This window comes from Tympanuchus pallidicinctus, unplaced genomic scaffold, assembly GCF_026119805.1.
Source record: "Tympanuchus pallidicinctus isolate F22 unplaced genomic scaffold, pur_lepc_1.0 scaffold14, whole genome shotgun sequence".
NCBI lineage: Eukaryota > Metazoa > Chordata > Aves > Galliformes > Phasianidae > Tympanuchus > Tympanuchus pallidicinctus.
In genome coordinates this window covers 700,678-715,447 of record NW_026294659.1, presented here as the reverse complement: position 1 = coordinate 715,447, position 14,770 = coordinate 700,678, and the positions used below count along the sequence as shown (strand labels likewise).

General features: G+C 46.9%; 1 protein-coding gene across 1 annotated transcript; it reads right to left on the bottom strand.

The window, feature by feature from the left end:
• Positions 1-582: 582 nt before the first annotated feature.
• Positions 583-14,357, bottom strand: LOC128076442 (uncharacterized). Its single transcript, XM_052674106.1, has 2 exons — positions 12,794-14,357; positions 583-1,061 (listed from the first exon to the last, which is right to left on the bottom strand). The coding sequence occupies exons 1-2, from the start codon at positions 14,201-14,203 to the stop codon at positions 1,038-1,040; spliced, it is 1,434 nt and encodes a 477-aa protein (XP_052530066.1). The 5' UTR covers positions 14,204-14,357; the 3' UTR covers positions 583-1,037.
• Positions 14,358-14,770: the final 413 nt, after the last annotated feature.

The window sequence follows — 14,770 nt, the reverse complement described above, 5'->3', positions numbered from 1 at the left end:
AGTGTCAAGACAGATATCTTGAGTCTCAAATATATTACTTTCACAAATAAATCCTCGTTGTTCTCGCATGGCACATGAGCTAACGTCCACAGTTTGCCATTTCTCATTCTTTTGAAGAGCCCATATCCGATGTTCAATTGGATACAGAGTAGTCTCATCATGATTTAATCCTAGAGCTACGACTGGATATATCGTGTATGCTGAAGCATTACTTATCGTCAAAACGAAAGCCATGGCATAATTGGTGACAGGGTCATAGGTGAAGTTAACTAAATGCCACCATGATTGAAACTTCCTTTCAAATCTATTTGCATTGTCCCAAATTACTTTTCTAATTTCAGTGGGTATAGTGCCATCCTCACCTTCTCTCACGATTGTTGCTGCTATAAATTGCATCCACATCTGGGCCTGGATGCAACTGAGGGCTAAAGAGGTGTTACCTTGGACTGCTGAAAGCGCATCCATAATCAGCTGATGATCTTTTCTATCTATCCTTTCCCATTGCGGTAATACATCTGATAAAAGCCATTGACCTGTTCCTAGAGCCGATAGGGATGACTGTAGAGGATGTTGTAGTTTATGTATGTTACTTGTAATGGTATTCAATTTACTCATGAGTATTTCAGTGTCTACACCATTTAAGACTCCTAAACCTGTTCCCAGAATACCGGAAACATCTCTTCTTATTCTTCTAGTTGTATCAAATGACTGTCGATGAAGCCATGCTGACCATCCAGCATATGACATGCCTAAAAACAATGCACAATCTGGTTTGATAGCTGAAACATTAGTTTGCAATAATAACATCACTCGTTTAAGGGACCATGTTGGATTAAAGATTACCTGTTGCTGACCTGTATTCTTTATAGCGTACGGTCCAATTTGATAAATTTGTGGAGAGATAACACCCTTCAGTCTCCTAGTGGAAGTTATATATGGGACATCAGTTGTATGTTGATTAAAGAGATCCACCTTAAATTTAAAAGATCGTCCTAGGGTGTCTTGTGTCCAAAGGCATGTTATCATTACAGGTTGGGTTAGGGTGAAATTATACTGACAATCTCCCTGTTCAGTAACACAGGATTTGCGATCCCTTACGCCTGATATAATATCTGTTTTTGAAATTTGAGTAGCCTTCTTGTATTGAGATCCATTTACCATCCAACATTTTACTTCTATGTTTTGCCCAAGTTTACCCCAAATTCGTGGAGATCTGGTGACATTATCCCATCCCCATTCACTTCTGTCATATGGTCTATTTTCACGTAACACTACGGTCAGCAAAGTTAAGTTGTTCACTGGTCCCATCATTCCTGTATATTCTTCATGACCATGCCATAGGTCGCTGTCTGTTATGCCCTCTCCAGGAGAAATAGCTGTAAATAGCAAAAGACACACAGATAACAACACAGGAGAGATTGATCTCGACGTTATCAGTGGCTCTTTATCTGCCTCCTTTCCTGAGTCGGGCTTTGGCTTCGGTCGTGGGTTTGATGTTTTCTCTTGACGAGTTCCAAACAGCAATGCCTGAAAACAAAGCACTTAGTTCTTGATTACTTCTCTGCTTTCTCCATCATGTCCCACTTACATCAGGTTTAACTTTCCTGGAAGGGACCCACAAAATTTTTCCAGAACTCTTATTTTTTACTGCAGCATAGCCTCTTCCCCATACCAAAATAGACCAGCCTGATTCCCAAATACCACTATCCACCTTGATCTTAACCGGTGGCCCTTCCTCAATAATTCTTGGCTGCCAATGCTTTTGTATCGGGGTTCTTGTGTTATCCCCACGCTCAAAATGATTCAATGCATATAATGCTCGCGCCAAAATTTCCCCTTGTTCTGATACTGGAATTCTTCCTGTATGTCCTTCCCCCTCACCCAGGACACGAATTTTCTCTCTGAGGAGGCGGTTAGCTCTTTCAACAATAGCTTGACCTTGTGAGTTGCCTGAAATTCCTGTAGTATGTGAGATATTCCAACGAGCTAACCACTCTTTAGACGAACGTGACGTAAAACAAGAGCCATTATCTGTTTTTATGTGGCGTGGCATTCCTAGAACCGCTATGGCTGTGGCCCAATGATGTTGTGCCGCTGTAGAACTAGTACGGCTGTGCTGTGTAGCAATAATGACTGTAGAGGACGTATCAACTGTCACTGCGAGCCATTGTCTTGGTGCCATTCGCGGTTCCATCGCAAAGTCTGTCTGCCAAATATCCAATGGGGTGAGACCACGGGGATTAACCCCTGCCCCTAACGCCGGTGCAGAATTGCAATATGGACACATCTGCACAATTTCCCTAGCAACTGTAACAGGAATGGAACATGTTCGAGCTAATGCTTTTGCCCCTATGTGTAATGTAGAATGAAGATCTCGAGCCTCTTGCAGGGTATACACCTGCTTCTTAGCCACTCGATCAGCTATGTCATTTCCTTTTGTAAAAAATCCTGGAACTTCAGAATGGCTACGGACGTGAAGGATAGCAACAGGCTCTGACCTAACCACTAAGGCATCTTCCAATAGGGCTGCAGTTACTGTATTGGGCTGTCCCTCTTTGCCCATACGCAGTAACATTTTAGCCACGAATGCAGAATCAGTCACGATGTTACAGGGTGTCTGAGGCCAAAGGCGCAATGCAACTGCCACAGCTCTGGCCTCAAGCATTTGAACACTTGCTGAACAATCAATTATCACCTTAGACTCCCATTTACCATCCTGAGCTTGCCAGACAGCTACTCCTTGTTTAGTAGCTGAAGAAGCATCAGTAAAAATCGTTGGGCCGTCCACAGGGGTATCCAGTACTCTACACTGCAGTGATATCTGGAGAGGCCTTGCTAGATCAAAAATAGGCAGTGAGTCTGTGTAGCTAAGATTACCACTGAAATCATAGAGAACAAGGAAAACCTCCTCTGGCAAAGGCTGAACATTCCGAAAGGTTCCTGGTAGATATATAATATCAAGGTCCTTTCCAAAGGCCCTTATTGCAGTAAGACGGGCTTTACGTAACAAAAACGAAAGTTGTTCTAACCACGAGGTAAATGCTTTTGTTGGCTGAACAGAAAATAGCCAGTACAATGGGCGAGGTCGAGAGCTAAGGGTATGTCCTATCACAGCTGTAGACCCCTCCTGGCACCTAGTCACTGCGCCTTCTAGTGGTCGGTCTGAATTCCACCTCGCAAGCGCATTGGAGGAACAGGTTACTAGTATTTCTTGCCAAGCAGACTCCATCTCTGGTGTCCACCGTCTCTCTTCCTGAGGATTAGATCCCTTTAGTTGATCATAAAAGGGTTTCATAAGCCGTGGAGGTATACCTAATGCATTTCGCACCCATTGCATGGCCCCCACTAGTTTCTGAACATCCCACAGGGTTCTAATATGGGGTTTAATTTTTAATCCTTCTGGGATCACCGTTTCAGATCCAAACCTGTATCCCAGGAACTCAATTCCTGGTTCTCTCTGAATTTTTTCTTGTGAAATAACAAATCCAGCAGTAGTAAGCACATTAACTATCTGCTCTTCTAGCACTTGCAGCTGAGAATCATCTGGCGCTGCAAGCAACAGGTCGTCCATATAATGAGCTAGCTGACAGTTCGATAGTGACTGTCTTACAGGTTCTATAACTTTGCCTACTACTAGTTGACAAATTATTGGAGAGCAGGTCATTCCTTGCGGAAGAACCTTCCACTGAAATCTTTGAGCAGGTCCCTGATTGTTCAGGACCGGGACAGTGAATGCAAAAGCCTCTCTGTCCTGCTCCGCTAATGGAATTGAAAAAAAGCAATCTTTAAGGTCAATGACCATCAGGGGCCATCCTTCCGGTATAGCCGAAAGTAGAGGTCCCCCTTGCTGAACCGGGCCAAAAGGGATAAGTTGTGCATTGACTGCTCGGAGATCATGTAACAGTCGGAAAGACCCTGATGCTTTCCGAATTACAAAAACAGGTGTATTCCAGCTGCTGAGTGACGGTTCTACATGTCCTGCAGCAAGCTCTCGTGAAACAATCTGCACAAGCGCTGCTAATTTATCAATAGGAAGGGGCCACTGATCCACCCAAACGGGAGACACGTCCCGTTTCCAACGCAACGGAATCGCATATTGCAGCGCTAAATGATGGACAGTGGCCCTTATCATAAATTTGTCAGTTTTATTCCCAGTTCAAAAAGAAAGTCCCTGCCTAGTATGGATCCTCCTATCGGTGCTAAAGTAGGGAGGATAAGTACATTTTTCTCCATGGTACCATCATCATTGATGATCGCGAGCTCTACTACCCTGTCCGCCTTTCTGGTGGGCACATCGCCCCCCACACCCACGATCGCTCTCCACATAAAAGTCGCAGGCCACTGCCGAGGCCAGTCATCTTCTGAGATAACAGTAATATCTGCACCAGAATCAAGCAGAGCTATAAAAATTACTGTTCTGGGCACTGATGGTGGAAGATCTGAATCCACGTATGACATCTTAACCGTAACGATTGGTCGTTCCTCTAAATCCATAGTTAGTGCCACTGTGGGTGTTGTGCTTTTGGCCCAGCTAGAGATGACGGGAAGGGGTCCTGGGCCATCGGCACCCTCCCTCTCCCGTTTCCCTGTAGCATACTTTTAATTTTCTTACACTGACGTGCGACATGTCCGGCTCCGCCACAGAATTGGCACCGCTTCTCTAGTCCTTGCCCCATCCTCATAGGGCACTGCGCCTTGAAATGGCCACGTTGCCCACATTTAAAACACGGGCCTTTATCCCTTCCTCCCCCAGCCTGAGTGACTGCCATTATCGCGGTCTTAACTGCAGAATTAACCGAAGTAGCCATTCCTTGCATGGCAGCTGCTAATCCCTCATTAGTTAAAGGTGCGACCTTTTGATGATCTAACACATACTTAATAAGCTCCCCTGGGGAAGTTAGGGTGCCCGGTGCTGCTCTGATGATTTGTTGGACGTCTGGCAATGATTTCTGCTTAAGACATTCCATTATGACTGCGGATTGGACCTCCCTTGGGAGATCAGATCCCTCCACTGCATGAATTAGACGATTCGCAAAATCAGAAAATGACTCAGAGGGGCCCTGCTTTATATCTGCCCACGGAAGCACAGGTTCCGCAACCTTAGCTAATTCTCGCAGGGCTTGAAGAGCTGCAGCTGTAACGGCTGCCAGCTCTCCTGCTCTGAGCATCGCTGCTTGGCCCTCCGGGGATCCCACCATTCCATCTGCCCGGCCCTGGAGACGTGCAAGATTAGTTCTATCGCCTCTGCGCTGGCCGTTGGCTGGATGGCGGGGGTCACGGGTGGCAGCAGCCACCACAGCTTCAAGTAATCTATCCCATTCATCATGCCACAGGGTGTATTGTACGGGCTCAAGAATAACATGCATAAGGTTCACCACATCATATGGCAAAAGACTAGAAGCCATAAGAGCTTCCACTGCTGCCATAGTGACAGGGGAACGCAGGCCTTTGCTCTTAACTAAATCCGCAAGACGAGTAACCGCTTTGGAATCCAGAGGAATCCAAGCTGGACCCTCTGGTCTCATCACCACTGGCAAAGTGAGAGCGACACCTGCTGGATCTGCAGCCCGTATGTCCTCCCTCACTCGAGCCCAGTCAGCGAGGGTAGGCGGGCCCCATGAAGCTGTCGATACGGGACCACGCCCCTCCTGGGCAGACCCTGAGGCCATCTCCGTCGGAACGCCCCCCCCACAGCAACGCTGTGCGGGACAATCCACGCCCCGTGGGGGGTGGCTGCAGCAGCAGGCAGAATCGGACAGTAGCTGAGTCCCGCCCCCACTGTCGCATTCCACAGGTGGTATCACAGCTCCCCCAGACATCTCTCCTTTCTCAAGGACCCTCTTATCAACTGTGCTAGAAGTTGTACTGCTTTCCTCCACCGGCCCCCCTTCCCCGTTATCTTTACAGGGCTTAAGTGAAGGATATATGCTGCGAGCCGGGTACGGAGGTGGGTCCTCCTCTTTATGGTATGACCGCTCCTGCTTCACTTCGTTCTTCTTTATCTCCAGGGTTGTTGTTTCTGGTGGGGCCGAAGGAGTCAGCGCCATCTTGCCCTCCGGCGAATCTGTAGGGGAGACAAGACCCCCCCCTGGCCCTAACCCCAGCAGCTCCTTAGCACGGTCACCTGCGATCTTCTCCTCCTTCGCTTTCTTAAGAGCTATTAAAATCAATCCCCACACCTTAAACTCTGCTGCTTTCTGAGTAAGCATTGCCCTCTGTGAGAGAGCGGCAGTAAACGAATCCCATTTATCAGAATCATATAAGTCAGAAGGGGATGATAATAGCCCCTCCTTCTCCAGCAACGAAAGCGTTGCCGAAATCTCCTTCTTAGAAGGAACATTTTTCCCGCAATAAATTTTGCATGCATGTAAAATCACCTTTATAACGGCTTCCATAACGCCTCCGGCCGAGCGTACACCTGGCCTCTTCTGGCGTCTTTCCCCTAGCGTCCTAGGGGGATCTTGGCTCCTTTTCCCGAGCCTCCCGCCTGACGAGGAGTAATGGCCACCTCCTCCCCGTCCCCGGGCTTCCACTATTCCGCAGATTTGAATTTACCGCCACTGCAGTGGGCTCCTGCTTCCGGCAGACAGCTGACTCACTCCCAGGGATCACGTCGGGGTCACCACATGTTACAGTCCGCGCCCGTTCCGCTTCCCCAGGAGACCGCAGCTTGGCCAATTACTGAGGTGACACCAATATGATGAGCAGTAAAATGGCGTTTATTACCCGTATTAACTACCTTATATAGCTTAATTACTTCGTCTACGCCCCTAGGGGCCTACATCACACATCAATCATTAGAGCAGGGAGGGAGCTTAGCACATCAGACCCCGCGGGGGGGTCTCGCAATTTCGCAGTTGCTGACAACATCTCCCCCTCTCCATGCTCAAAAAGCATACTACAACTCGAGAGGACCCTAACCGCGTACACCCCGAAATCCCCGCTTTGCGCCTATACATGCCATTGTCCTCTCGGTTAAGCCTTGACCCGTTACAACCCGATTCGCAAAACATCCTATCCTAATAGCCTATAATCTATCAACTTAATAACAACCTAATAACAACCTATTTAACTTAATAATCCTAAAATCTTAAAATCTTATATCTTAAAATCTTATATAAATTCTACCTTAACGTTACAACCATCTATTAGCCTTAAGATAAGTCTTACAAGAAACGATGCAGTGTATCCCTATTTAACACTAAATCAAGCTGGGACACTTGCTTTAGCAAGCGCCATGTCTTTATATATAATATAACTATAAGAACTAAGCACAATAATATTAAACCTAATATAACAACTACCGGATGCAGTATAAAGTTAAACATTCCCGTTGCTGTGGGAGACCAACCAAAAAGAACCTCCCACCAGTGATGTTCTCCAGCCTTCATTACTCTCTCCAAGACACGATGTATCTCTTTCACGTCATGATGGATGGTGATCAAGGTCTTTTGTCCGTTATCTTTGATGCGATTTAATAGTCGATGCAGATCATCATGTTGTAGAAGCTTCCTTACTAAGGCGAGATTCATTCCAATTAGCGCTGGACGCAAATCTTTGATCAGAGTGTAGTTGGACTGCAGAAGCTGATATGAAATAATAGGAACTGTATAGTTAAAATCACATCCTAAAATGTTAATAAAATTACAAACACAAAGATTTGAATGATTGGCAGTATCCACAATCATATCCCCTATTTGTATGGAATTGCAATGAGTTCTGATGCAAGCACATCCTTTTCCAATATATACAAGCATTGATTTGAACATCCTACCAGGTTGGACCTCAAAGTGACAAATATTTTGTTCAGTGTCAAGACAGATATCTTGAGTCTCAAATATATTACTTTCACAAATAAATCCTCGTTGTTCTCGCATGGCACATGAGCTAACGTCCACAGTTTGCCATCTCTCATTCTTTTGAAGAGCCCATATCCGATGTTCAATTGGATACAGAGTAGTCTCATCATGATTTAATCCTAGAGCTACGATTGGATATATCGTGTATGCTGAAGCATTACTTATCGTCAAAACGAAAGCCATGGCATAATTGGTGACAGGGTCATAGGTGAAGTTAACTAAATGCCACCATGATTGAAACTTCCTTTCAAATCTATTTGCATTGTCCCAAATTACTTTTCTAATTTCAGTGGGTATAGTGCCATCCTCACCTTCTCTCACGATTGTTGCTGCTATAAATTGCATCCACATCTGGGCCTGGATGCAACTGAGGGCTAAAGAGGTGTTACCTTGGACTGCTGAAAGCGCATCCATAATCAGCTGATGATCTTTTCTATCTATCCTTTCCCATTGCGGTAATACATCTGATAAAAGCCATTGACTTGTTCCTAGAGCCGATAGGGATGACTGTAGAGGATGTTGTAGTTTATGTATGTTACTTGTAATGGTATTCAATTTACTCATGAGTATTTCAGTGTCTACACCATTTAAGACTCCTAAACCTGTTCCCAGAATACCGGAAACATCTCTTCTTATTCTTCTAGTTGTATCAAATGACTGTCGATGAAGCCATGCTGACCATCCAGCATATGACATGCCTAAAAACAATGCACAATCTGGTTTGATAGCTGAAACATTAGTTTGCAATAATAACATCACTCGTTTAAGGGACCATGTTGGATTAAAGATTACCTGTTGCTGACCTGTATTCTTTATAGCGTACGGTCCAATTTGATAAATTTGTGGAGAGATAACACCCTTCAGTCTCCTAGTGGAAGTTATATATGGGACATCAGTTGTATGTTGATTAAAGAGATCCACCTTAAATTTAAAAGATCGTCCTAGGGTGTCTTGTGTCCAAAGGCATGTTATCATTACAGGTTGGGTTAGGGTGAAATTATACTGACAATCTCCCTGTTCAGTAACACAGGATTTGCGATCCCTTACGCCTGATATAATATCTGTTTTTGAAATTTGAGTAGCCTTCTTGTATTGAGATCCATTTACCATCCAACATTTTACTTCTATGTTTTGCCCAAGTTTACCCCAAATTCGTGGAGATCTGGTGACATTATCCCATCCCCATTCACTTCTGTCATATGGTCTATTTTCACGTAACACTACGGTCAGCAAAGTTAAGTTGTTCACTGGTCCCATCATTCCTGTATATTCTTCATGACCATGCCATAGGTCGCTGTCTGTTATGCCCTCTCCAGGAGAAATAGCTGTAAATAGCAAAAGACACACAGATAACAACACAGGAGAGATTGATCTCGACGTTATCAGTGGCTCTTTATCTGCCTCCTTTCCTGAGTCGGGCTTTGGCTTCGGTCGTGGGTTTGATGTTTTCTCTTGACGAGTTCCAAACAGCAATGCCTGAAAACAAAGCACTTAGTTCTTGATTACTTCTCTGCTTTCTCCATCATGTCCCACTTACATCAGGTTTAACTTTCCTGGAAGGGACCCACAAAATTTTTCCAGAACTCTTATTTTTTACTGCAGCATAGCCTCTTCCCCATACCAAAATAGACCAGCCTGATTCCCAAATACCACTATCCACCTTGATCTTAACCGGTGGCCCTTCCTCAATAATTCTTGGCTGCCAATGCTTTTGTATCGGGGTTCTTGTGTTATCCCCACGCTCAAAATGATTCAATGCATATAATGCTCGCGCCAAAATTTCCCCTTGTTCTGATACTGGAATTCTTCCTGTATGTCCTTCCCCCTCACCCAGGACACGAATTTTCTCTCTGAGGAGGCGGTTAGCTCTTTCAACAATAGCTTGACCTTGTGAGTTGCCTGAAATTCCTGTAGTATGTGAGATATTCCAACGAGCTAACCACTCTTTAGACGAACGTGACGTAAAACAAGAGCCATTATCTGTTTTTATGTGGCGTGGCATTCCTAGAACCGCTATGGCTGTGGCCCAATGATGTTGTGCCGCTGTAGAACTAGTACGGCTGTGCTGTGTAGCAATAATGACTGTAGAGGACGTATCAACTGTCACTGCGAGCCATTGTCTTGGTGCCATTCGCGGTTCCATCGCAAAGTCTGTCTGCCAAATATCCAATGGGGTGAGACCACGGGGATTAACCCCTGCCCCTAACGCCGGTGCAGAATTGCAATATGGACACATCTGCACAATTTCCCTAGCAACTGTAACAGGAATGGAACATGTTCGAGCTAATGCTTTTGCCCCTATGTGTAATGTAGAATGAAGATCTCGAGCCTCTTGCAGGGTATACACCTGCTTCTTAGCCACTCGATCAGCTATGTCATTTCCTTTTGTAAAAAATCCTGGAACTTCAGAATGGCTACGGACGTGAAGGATAGCAACAGGCTCTGACCTAACCACTAAGGCATCTTCCAATAGGGCTGCAGTTACTGTATTGGGCTGTCCCTCTTTGCCCATACGCAGTAACATTTTAGCCACGAATGCAGAATCAGTCACGATGTTACAGGGTGTCTGAGGCCAAAGGCGCAATGCAACTGCCACAGCTCTGGCCTCAAGCATTTGAACACTTGCTGAACAATCAATTATCACCTTAGACTCCCATTTACCATCCTGAGCTTGCCAGACAGCTACTCCTTGTTTAGTAGCTGAAGAAGCATCAGTAAAAATCGTTGGGCCGTCCACAGGGGTATCCAGTACTCTACACTGCAGTGATATCTGGAGAGGCCTTGCTAGATCAAAAATAGGCAGTGAGTCTGTGTAGCTAAGATTACCACTGAAATCATAGAGAACAAGGAAAACCTCCTCTGGCAAAGGCTGAACATTCCGAAAGGTTCCTGGTAGATATATAATATCAAGGTCCTTTCCAAAGGCCCTTATTGCAGTAAGACGGGCTTTACGTAACAAAAACGAAAGTTGTTCTAACCACGAGGTAAATGCTTTTGTTGGCTGAACAGAAAATAGCCAGTACAATGGGCGAGGTCGAGAGCTAAGGGTATGTCCTATCACAGCTGTAGACCCCTCCTGGCACCTAGTCACTGCGCCTTCTAGTGGTCGGTCTGAATTCCACCTCGCAAGCGCATTGGAGGAACAGGTTACTAGTATTTCTTGCCAAGCAGACTCCATCTCTGGTGTCCACCGTCTCTCTTCCTGAGGATTAGATCCCTTTAGTTGATCATAAAAGGGTTTCATAAGCCGTGGAGGTATACCTAATGCATTTCGCACCCATTGCATGGCCCCCACTAGTTTCTGAACATCCCACAGGGTTCTAATATGGGGTTTAATTTTTAATCCTTCTGGGATCACCGTTTCAGATCCAAACCTGTATCCCAGGAACTCAATTCCTGGTTCTCTCTGAATTTTTTCTTGTGAAATAACAAATCCAGCAGTAGTAAGCACATTAACTATCTGCTCTTCTAGCACTTGCAGCTGAGAATCATCTGGCGCTGCAAGCAACAGGTCGTCCATATAATGAGCTAGCTGACAGTTCGATAGTGACTGTCTTACAGGTTCTATAACTTTGCCTACTACTAGTTGACAAATTATTGGAGAGCAGGTCATTCCTTGCGGAAGAACCTTCCACTGAAATCTTTGAGCAGGTCCCTGATTGTTCAGGACCGGGACAGTGAATGCAAAAGCCTCTCTGTCCTGCTCCGCTAATGGAATTGAAAAAAAGCAATCTTTAAGGTCAATGACCATCAGGGGCCATCCTTCCGGTATAGCCGAAAGTAGAGGTCCCCCTTGCTGAACCGGGCCAAAAGGGATAAGTTGTGCATTGACTGCTCGGAGATCATGTAACAGTCGGAAAGACCCTGATGCTTTCCGAATTACAAAAACAGGTGTATTCCAGCTGCTGAGTGACGGTTCTACATGTCCTGCAGCAAGCTCTCGTGAAACAATCTGCACAAGCGCTGCTAATTTATCAATAGGAAGGGGCCACTGATCCACCCAAACGGGAGACACGTCCCGTTTCCAACGCAACGGAATCGCATATTGCAGCGCTAAATGATGGACAGTGGCCCTTATCATAAATTTGTCAGTTTTATTCCCAGTTCAAAAAGAAAGTCCCTGCCTAGTATGGATCCTCCTATCGGTGCTAAAGTAGGGAGGATAAGTACATTTTTCTCCATGGTACCATCATCATTGATGATCGCGAGCTCTACTACCCTGTCCGCCTTTCTGGTGGGCACATCGCCCCCCACACCCACGATCGCTCTCCACATAAAAGTCGCAGGCCACTGCCGAGGCCAGTCATCTTCTGAGATAACAGTAATATCTGCACCAGAATCAAGCAGAGCTATAAAAATTACTGTTCTGGGCACTGATGGTGGAAGATCTGAATCCACGTATGACATCTTAACCGTAACGATTGGTCGTTCCTCTAAATCCATAGTTAGTGCCACTGTGGGTGTTGTGCTTTTGGCCCAGCTAGAGATGACGGGAAGGGGTCCTGGGCCATCGGCACCCTCCCTCTCCCGTTTCCCTGTAGCATACTTTTAATTTTCTTACACTGACGTGCGACATGTCCGGCTCCGCCACAGAATTGGCACCGCTTCTCTAGTCCTTGCCCCATCCTCATAGGGCACTGCGCCTTGAAATGGCCACGTTGCCCACATTTAAAACACGGGCCTTTATCCCTTCCTCCCCCAGCCTGAGTGACTGCCATTATCGCGGTCTTAACTGCAGAATTAACCGAAGTAGCCATTCCTTGCATGGCAGCTGCTAATCCCTCATTAGTTAAAGGTGCGACCTTTTGATGATCTAACACATACTTAATAAGCTCCCCTGGGGAAGTTAGGGTGCCCGGTGCTGCTCTGATGATTTGTTGGACGTCTGGCAATGATTTCTGCTTAAGACATTCCATTATGACTGCGGATTGGACCTCCCTTGGGAGATCAGATCCCTCCACTGCATGAATTAGACGATTCGCAAAATCAGAAAATGACTCAGAGGGGCCCTGCTTTATATCTGCCCACGGAAGCACAGGTTCCGCAACCTTAGCTAATTCTCGCAGGGCTTGAAGAGCTGCAGCTGTAACGGCTGCCAGCTCTCCTGCTCTGAGCATCGCTGCTTGGCCCTCCGGGGATCCCACCATTCCATCTGCCCGGCCCTGGAGACGTGCAAGATTAGTTCTATCGCCTCTGCGCTGGCCGTTGGCTGGATGGCGGGGGTCACGGGTGGCAGCAGCCACCACAGCTTCAAGTAATCTATCCCATTCATCATGCCACAGGGTGTATTGTACGGGCTCAAGAATAACATGCATAAGGTTCACCACATCATATGGCAAAAGACTAGAAGCCATAAGAGCTTCCACTGCTGCCATAGTGACAGGGGAACGCAGGCCTTTGCTCTTAACTAAATCCGCAAGACGAGTAACCGCTTTGGAATCCAGAGGAATCCAAGCTGGACCCTCTGGTCTCATCACCACTGGCAAAGTGAGAGCGACACCTGCTGGATCTGCAGCCCGTATGTCCTCCCTCACTCGAGCCCAGTCAGCGAGGGTAGGCGGGCCCCATGAAGCTGTCGATACGGGACCACGCCCCTCCTGGGCAGACCCTGAGGCCATCTCCGTCGGAACGCCCCCCCCACAGCAACGCTGTGCGGGACAATCCACGCCCCGTGGGGGGTGGCTGCAGCAGCAGGCAGAATCGGACAGTAGCTGAGTCCCGCCCCCACTGTCGCATTCCACAGGTGGTATCACAGCTCCCCCAGACATCTCTCCTTTCTCAAGGACCCTCTTATCAACTGTGCTAGAAGTTGTACTGCTTTCCTCCACCGGCCCCCCTTCCCCGTTATCTTTACAGGGCTTAAGTGAAGGATATATGCTGCGAGCCGGGTACGGAGGTGGGTCCTCCTCTTTATGGTATGACCGCTCCTGCTTCACTTCGTTCTTCTTTATCTCCAGGGTTGTTGTTTCTGGTGGGGCCGAAGGAGTCAGCGCCATCTTGCCCTCCGGCGAATCTGTAGGGGAGACAAGACCCCCCCCTGGCCCTAACCCCAGCAGCTCCTTAGCACGGTCACCTGCGATCTTCTCCTCCTTCGCTTTCTTAAGAGCTATTAAAATCAATCCCCACACCTTAAACTCTGCTGCTTTCTGAGTAAGCATTGCCCTCTGTGAGAGAGCGGCAGTAAACGAATCCCATTTATCAGAATCATATAAGTCAGAAGGGGATGATAATAGCCCCTCCTTCTCCAGCAACGAAAGCGTTGCCGAAATCTCCTTCTTAGAAGGAACATTTTTCCCGCAATAAATTTTGCATGCATGTAAAATCACCTTTATAACGGCTTCCATAACGCCTCCGGCCGAGCGTACACCTGGCCTCTTCTGGCGTCTTTCCCCTAGCGTCCTAGGGGGATCTTGGCTCCTTTTCCCGAGCCTCCCGCCTGACGAGGAGTAATGGCCACCTCCTCCCCGTCCCCGGGCTTCCACTATTCCGCAGATTTGAATTTACCGCCACTGCAGTGGGCTCCTGCTTCCGGCAGACAGCTGACTCACTCCCAGGGATCACGTCGGGGTCACCACATGTTACAGTCCGCGCCCGTTCCGCTTCCCCAGGAGACCGCAGCTTGGCCAATTACTGAGGTGACACCAATATGATGAGCAGTAAAATGGCGTTTATTACCCGTATTAACTACCTTATATAGCTTAATTACTTCGTCTACGCCCCTAGGGGCCTACATCACACATCAATCATTAGAGCAGGGAGGGAGCTTAGCACATCAGACCCCGCGGGGGGGTCTCGCAATTTCGCAGTTGCTGACAACAGTCACCTGCTCTCAGGTGGTACTGTGAAGGCTATCCATGTACAGCTACATTTCCACCAGCTACAGTATGCAAGCAAATAAGATGCCAACAGCA

Bases quoted from the DNA above. Each gene is read 5' to 3' on its own strand.
- LOC128076442 (XM_052674106.1), bottom strand. From the start codon at position 14,203: ATGGAAGCCGTTATAAAGGTGATTTTACATGCATGCAAAATTTATTGC. The intron at 1,062-12,793 runs GTCCAATCCGCA...CTGAACAGGGAG, and splicing joins GATCTGATCTCCCAAGGGAG to ATTGTCAGTATAATTTCACC.